Here is a 7,279-nt window from a genome sequence, read left to right as displayed (position 1 = left end):
GGTGGCAACAATGGCGCTGGGATCCGCATCAATGATCTGCTTCCCTTTGCCATTCCCCTTGTCGGGTTCTGGCTCAGGGTCGGAACATGCATCTGATTAGGAAGCCTTCAACTCAGCCACCAACGACTGCTTGGTCCGACACTCACTTGTGTTATGAGGGGGACTCTTGTGGAACTCACACCACTTCCCTGTGTCCTTCTTCGGCTTCATGGTGTTGTTCTTTTCTTGCGGCTTTGACGGGTTGTCTTGGGTCACCCCGCCTTGGCTTTGTCCTTTGGGCTTCGGATTTGCAGATCCAAAGTCGCGCTTCTTCTGTTTGAACTTTTGCTCGATTTTGACAGCATATCAATATGCTGTGCCGAGTGAGGAGATGTTCAAGAACCCCATCTCTTCCTGGATGTATCTATGTAGGCAGCCGCGGTATTTCAGTACCAGATGCAGCTCAGAATCTTTGATACCCAACTATGTGCGAAGGGTATGAAAAATGTCTGTGAACTCCGACACATCTTGGTCTCGTCCCTGACGCAGTGTGGTCCATTTGATGTATTTGTCCTCATAGCTTCCGACAGGGTAGTACTGCTCCTTGATGGCATCCCGGAAGTCATTCCAAGTGGGTGCGGCTGAAAATAGTGAGTCTGTACTTTCATCCTTCTGCTCGCAATAGGTTTCCCACCAGTCTTTGACGTGGGGGGCTGCTTTGAGAAGAGCGAAAACAATCTTTTCCTGACTTGAAAATTCATGAACAAAAAAATACCCATCTAGCAGATTTAACCATTTATCTACGGCATCTGCATCTATTTGACCCTCGAAGATGGGGATTTCAAAATTAACTTGTACCTTAAATGGCGTGGCGTTTCCAGAGTCGATGTTGGAAGCCAATGCGTCGCCTCTGGGTAGCCGCTGAAGGATCTGCGCAAAGCTATCCATCATCGCGCGCTTCTTCGAGCAAGATTTTGATAGCATCTCCTGCCCCCTCGTCTTTCTTCTCATCCGCCATGGGAGGCCGTCGGGATTTGCGAGGCTGGCCTTGCAAAGGTTCAACCAGTTCAAGCCCTAACTCCTTATATCCCGACCTCGTTGGGGACATGCAAAGAAAAACAGAGAAAAAGCAGACCGCTCTGATACCACTGATCCGGATTTAAACAGGAACGCAATAGATTACAGAGATAACCATAAACACAGAGGTGCGATAATCATAAATACAGAGATGCAGCGGAAATACTACTTCATTTCATTAATGGAAAATACCGAAATATGCTTACAACCAGAAATGGAAATAAACCAGCTAGGGCGATGGTAGCTTATCTCTGAGAAGAGATGTGTCGGCTACATGCCTCTGAACTGTTCTGAACTATGTTACAATGAGGCTCAAAGGCCTATTTATTGTTGAGAAACAATGGAAAACCCTTCACATCCCAAAACCTAACCCTAGAAGATGAAACGCCAAATTGTGGGCCCCATTTGGGTAAATTGGTACATCAATTTCCCGGGGTCGTAACTTTGGCATACGATCTCCGTTTGACGCGTACGATAGCTCGTTAGAAGGATCTATCCGAGTACTACCACTTTGGGAGGCAACATTAGATTCCCAAAAAAACGTTGTTTAGGGCCTCAAAACGGCTTCGGAAGTTCAGGACCCGAAAAAACTGCTAAAAATAGTAAACTGTGCTGCAATTTAGGAAACTGAAAAGACTGAAAGAGATAGTTGTGGGGGTCCAAATGGGATAGGTGGGTGGCCACCAACATCCACTTGGATCAGAGGATCCTAGCAGGAGCTCTTTAGGCTAGTGGGGACAGAATTCACCCCTAGCACTAGTTATCACCCACAAACAGATGGGCAAACAGAGATCGTAAATAAGTGGATTGAAGGGTACTGGCATAATTATGTGACCAGACAACAAAAAGCATGGCTCAAATGGTTGTACCTTGGGGAGCATTGTTATAATACCACCAACCATTTATCCATTGGGATGACACCTTTCAAAGCACTATGTGGCTATAATGCACTAGCCTTTATCAAGAAGATTTTTGGAGACAACAAGGCACCTATTCCTAAAACATGGATACATGAGAGCCAGGACATTCTCAGGGTACTCAAAGAAAATATGCAGGTTGCTCAAAATCAGCAGAAAATGTACGCAAATCAACATCGAATAGAACGCAACTTTGAGGTAGGAGACCTAGTTTCTTGAGATTGCAGCCTTATAGGCAGTCTACACTCAAGAAAAGCATCGCAGAAAAACTGAAACCTAAGTTTTATGAGCCTTACAAAGTTCTCTGGAAGATTGCCGAAGTAGCATATGAGTTAGAACTACCGAGGGACAGCAAAATCCATAATGTATTCCATGTGTTGTGCCTCAAGAACGTTGTGGGACAGTACATCACCACCTCTATCAAATTGCCACCATTAGACAAAGTAGGACAACTAAAATCGATTTCGGCAATAGTCATGGCCATGCGAAAAAAGAAGTTAAGAGGAAGAGCAATTCAAAAAAACCTTATCAAATGGAAGAATCTACCGAAGGAGGACGCAACATGGGAAGGAGAACGAGTTTCGCAACACCCGAATCCGCAATTGCTTAAGGGCAAGCAATTTTAGTCGGGGGGGACTGTAATGTCCTCTACGAATTGAGGATGAATGAAAGATGTAATAGCCTATCGATCCCTGTGCGCTACAATCCTTAATAGAGGGCAAAACCCCAAAATATCCAATTTTGCACGAGTTTTGGGGTAGTTGGGAAAAGAAACCCAAATTTGAGGTTTGGAGTAAAATTTACTCAATTAATTAAGTAGAAGAGACCCCTCTTGGAAATCTATAAATATAGGAGGATTGAATTCAATTTGGATCATCAAGTGTGGATCAATTCATTTCTTTCTTAAGCATTAGCTCTGAGGGTTTTGAGACCTCTTTCTTCTTGTCAATTTTGGTGGTGAAAGGTTCCACCCTAGTTGACCCCTCTCTATTTGTCCTTTATTCTGCTTTGGAGAGACAATGAAGTGTTGTTTGGTCATGGTTCTTATTCTAGCATAGGAGTGCCATTTGGAGAAGCAGCGAATATTTGTTTGTCCTTGATCCTTTGCAGCACAAAATTACTTTTGGGAAGGCAGTGAAGATTCTTTGTTTTGTCTCTTGTCTTGGCTGCAGGAAAACCACTCCATAGAAATAGCTAAGGGCAAAGGGATCCGTGATTAATTAAAACGAAGGTTCTCTATTCCATTTTTGACTTGGTCGTAGGAAACCCACTCCATAGAAGCAGCAAAGGGCAAAGGGATCTGTGGTTAATTGCAGCGAAGGTTCTCTGTTCTATTTTCTTGTCTTGGCCGCAGGAAAACCACTCCATAAGGGCAGCGAAGGGCAAGGGAATCCAATGATTAAATTATGATTCAACACTGAATTTTGTATGATAAGGTAAATAGGATAAGATTGAAAACTTCCGTGTGGGGCATCTTGTAACAAGAAGTGAGGCCGAACATCCTGGAAGTTTCGGTAGGAACTATTTTGCAGTCTCCAAAGAGTCGGAGTTCCCTAAAGGCAGATAGGAGCCTGCAAAGTCAGGAATTACGAAGTGAGATTGAGGTACAATATCTCGAGCCAAGGAATTGTTATAATATTAACAAGATTCTCTCAAATTCGCATAGTGTAGTCAGGTTTGTTTATTGTTGAAACTATTGAATTTCAGAATAGTCGAATATATATTCAAAGCTGGTCAAGTCAACGTTGTATAGTTGGATTTGTGTAATAATTAAATTGGTAGAACTCAAGAGTAATTGAAATTCGTATTGAACTCATTTATCAGTGGAATTGGGTTATATGACTGCTATTGCATCTTTGACTAATGGAAGTTTAATAATATATTATATTGATGAATGTGATACTAGAAACGTTCTTTGTGCTGGAATGACAGGTTAGTTTGTAAATAAAAGTAAAATTGTTGAATGGTTAAGATACCCCAATCAGAATACAAACTCTAGTTATTTGAGAACCCTAGTCAAAAATTGCCCTAGGCCACTACAATCTCTCATACAACATTTTGCGGTGGAAGGTTTTGGCCTTCTGCCATCGTAATAAGGGAATTTTCAGATTTCTTCAGTAAATCAAATATATCTATGTTGACAGAAACAAATCACTTTTCAGTGCAGCAATGCCAGAGAGCCATGCTATTACTACTATCTGCTACAAGAAATGATTCAGCTATGGTCCCTCACTCCCTTACAATAAGATGTTTTGGATTCTATATGCCATGTTTTGCTTTTTTATTGGCCAAAGTTATTCACATACTGCAATATTTTCAGCTAGCAAACCAAGTTTTGCAAAAACAACTTCATCTAAGAGACTATATTTTGAGTCACAACGACTGTCTAGCAATAACTTTCCAAGTATGCATGCAACAAGAAATCCTACTGATTCCATCAGAAAGGAAAAACAAAGAAACCGATTGCAGTATGCCTGACTTAGATGAATACTAACTATGTACTGGTACAATGTCCCAACTTCAGTGCAATAAATTTATTTATTACCAGTGCTGAAAATTTTCAAAATGGTAAAATACAACATAAATGCAAAAGCAAGTCTTGTCCAATCAATACCTGTATCTGATATTAACAGCAAGTGGCGCGCTGCCTAGTGGAATTGGAAACTTACTCCGCAGCTCAAGACATGGTGAGGGCAAGATATGAAGAGTTGCATACTTAGTCTGCAACCTTGCTTTGAGTGCAAGATAGCCAGATCTATCCATGTTTATACAGGCTCCGAATCCAACATTCAATCCCCAAGGAAGACTTGATTCTCCAGTTTCCTCCTTAGGAAAGTACCATATCTGGAATCGAAGAATAGCCACTCAATTTCTCTTATTACTGTTATCCTCTCCCTACATTGAAAAAATTTCCTCTTGATTGAAGCATGTTTTTACCATTTTTTTCATTGCTTTGCTACCCTATCTCAATCACCCACCCAATCGACACAAGCCTAATGTGCATATAATAAACATGGTTATCGAGCAAACACGCGCAATCACACAATTTATGTACTAGCCCAAAACCATCTAAAACATGTCTTATATGCACATCGAGGTTGCAAAGCTCAGATTACATATCTCCAGGTTCAATTTTCGTTTTTTAATCATTTGTGTGAATTCAAGATATACATCCTCGAGCTTGGCAACCCTGAGACATATCAGAACCGGGCTAGTGTCCATATTCAATTCACCCAATGCAGCATTGCGCACAACCAAATACAACAACAGCAAAAGGATAATTGAAAATTTGCAGTCACAGTGCATTCGACAACACAAGACACAGTCACGAGATGGGATACCTGCATGAGTTTCATTCGAACACCAGCACCCTCAATTCCTTGAACCCATCTACTAGTTGGCTTTTCTGGTTCCCGTTCACTGTTTCTTGAATCCCCATGTAACGGGGGGCGGGTAGAAAACTGCTCTCTCCTTTGTCTGCTCCACAAACTTGGGCTTTCCCGGGCAACAGACCTACAGAAATCCAGTCGAAGAACTGTCTGTGAAGCTCTCAACAATGAAGCCACAGCCCCAGCCAGTGCATCGACCAAACGAAGTCCTGGGACTTTCTCGCTGTCTTGGTGATAAGGTGATATCCATGGCCCATTTCCTGTATCGTTATCTTCGGCTGGTATTTTGTAGTGGGTATGAGCAGTAGCACCATTGGGTCTGTGGTTCCTTCCGTTGGAAAATGTGAAGTGCTCATGACTGCCTGGTTCGGAGGAGTTGGTGGGTGCATGTGTCGCAGATGGTTCAAAAGATGGATATGAAGCTGAGATTTCTCCTGCTGTGTGTTTCGCCATAGATTTGGACTTATCAAGAAAACGTTCCGTCTACTAACCAAAACGAGTAGGGGGCATTATTATTATTAGCCGCTTATTATTAGGCGCAGTCTAACCCTATTGTGGGTTCCGCTATGGAATTGGGCTGTTTAATGAAAGTTCTGTCTTCGCACCAAAACTATATATTTTTTTTTGTTTTTTTTTAATATACTTTTTTTCTTTTTTCTTTTCTCTTTCTTTCGTTTTTTATGAATGCATAGGCATTTACACTTTGCATATTAAATTATTTAAATTACAAATTCTTAAAAATCTCTCTATTTTATTTTGGGCAAAAATGTCTAGAAAAAAGACTATTTTATTTATTAGTTATTAGTTACATTACATGTCTTTTTTTTATGTCTTAATATATAGATATTTTCTTATAGGTATCTATTGGAATTTCATTCAATAGATTGTTGATATGGATCATTTACAAAGTTGTATGACAAATAAATAAATAAATATATATATATATATATATATATTAATGTCCATGAGGCTAGATAACTTATGGGACAAATTGTTTCTCCATCTGGCTCTTGTATTCAGCCATTTTCCTGTGAAGTCTCATAATAAATGTTCTCAGCTTCTCGACAAACCCCTTGCTAAATAGATTATCCCAAGAGCTAGCTGCTAGAATATTTTCATAACTTATCCTATTGCCTTCGAAGGCCTCGCATTCTAAAATGAAATTCTTTTCTGTTTCCACTTTTCCAGAAGAGCAAAAAATACATACTCTTTCCTCCTACACTTCTTTTGGCCTTTTCTAGCGCTCTGTTTCACAATGGAGTTTATGAGAATTGGTCGATAGTCGAGCAATAAGAATTTTGGCTCTTCAATAAATATTGGCCCCTATGCACACTTTTTGTTGATGATTATGAGTGGGATTAAACTCTTCAGGATAGTACTTCTTCTTTCTCCTTCTCCCAAGTACATTTGTGGAACTTATCCATAACAAAGGCTTTTATCTCTTTATTGTTTGTGGGACACATGCTCAAGCAAATACCACATTACTAAATCATTTGTTATTATGCCACATCCAAGTCTTCTTTCTTTTGCACAATATGTCATTAAACACAACCGTAGGCCATCTGCCCTTTTCCATTTGCTCAATTATTTTTTTTTTTAATATCTTATGATTCGCACCATAGCAATTGCTTCAATAGGAGCACCCCCTGTTTCACTTAACAAGGAACTGCACTTTTAATTTTGAATTTGTTTGTAGTTAAATGCCTATGAATTTTCTCAATTTGTTTCCACTACATGTCAGATGTACTGTTGGCACAGTTCACAATGGTAGAGAATCACCGAAATCACTAAAAGCCCAAAAAGTGTTAGAGTGGTTTTCCAGTCCTATGACTCTGCCTCTCTACACCTATTTTGAAAAGCATAAAATGCTTTCCAACCCCCCAAAGTTCTTTTCTTTCCACAATCATCCCAATTTAG

At 40.3% G+C, this 7,279-nt stretch overlaps 1 protein-coding gene across 1 annotated transcript; it reads right to left on the bottom strand.

Annotated features, from left to right (window-relative positions):
* Window positions 1-4,480: 4,480 nt before the first annotated feature.
* Window positions 4,481-5,939, bottom strand: LOC149161386 (uncharacterized). Its single transcript, XM_089435518.1, has 2 exons — window positions 5,315-5,939; window positions 4,481-4,817 (listed from the first exon to the last, which is right to left on the bottom strand). The coding sequence occupies exons 1-2, from the start codon at window positions 5,813-5,815 to the stop codon at window positions 4,581-4,583; spliced, it is 738 nt and encodes a 245-aa protein (XP_089291644.1). The 5' UTR covers window positions 5,816-5,939; the 3' UTR covers window positions 4,481-4,580.
* Window positions 5,940-7,279: the final 1,340 nt, after the last annotated feature.

This window comes from Pinus tabuliformis, chromosome 5_2 (genome assembly GCF_031772625.1).
Source record: "Pinus tabuliformis cultivar Carrire ecotype Pingquan chromosome 5_2, CPIR1, whole genome shotgun sequence".
Classification (NCBI taxonomy): Eukaryota; Viridiplantae; Streptophyta; class Pinopsida; order Pinales; family Pinaceae; genus Pinus; species Pinus tabuliformis.
Note: the sequence above shows the minus strand (reverse complement) of the source record. Positions and strands in the feature narration are given on the sequence as shown.

What these genes read in the sequence shown, in the direction of transcription:
- LOC149161386 (XM_089435518.1), bottom strand. Translation starts at nt 5,815, where the DNA reads ATGGCGAAACACACAGCAGGAGAAATCTCAGCTTCATATCCATCTTTT. An exon ending in TTCGAATGAAACTCATGCAG is followed by an intron (nt 4,818 to 5,314) that starts GTATCCCATCTC and finishes CTTCGATTCCAG; the next exon opens with ATATGGTACTTTCCTAAGGA.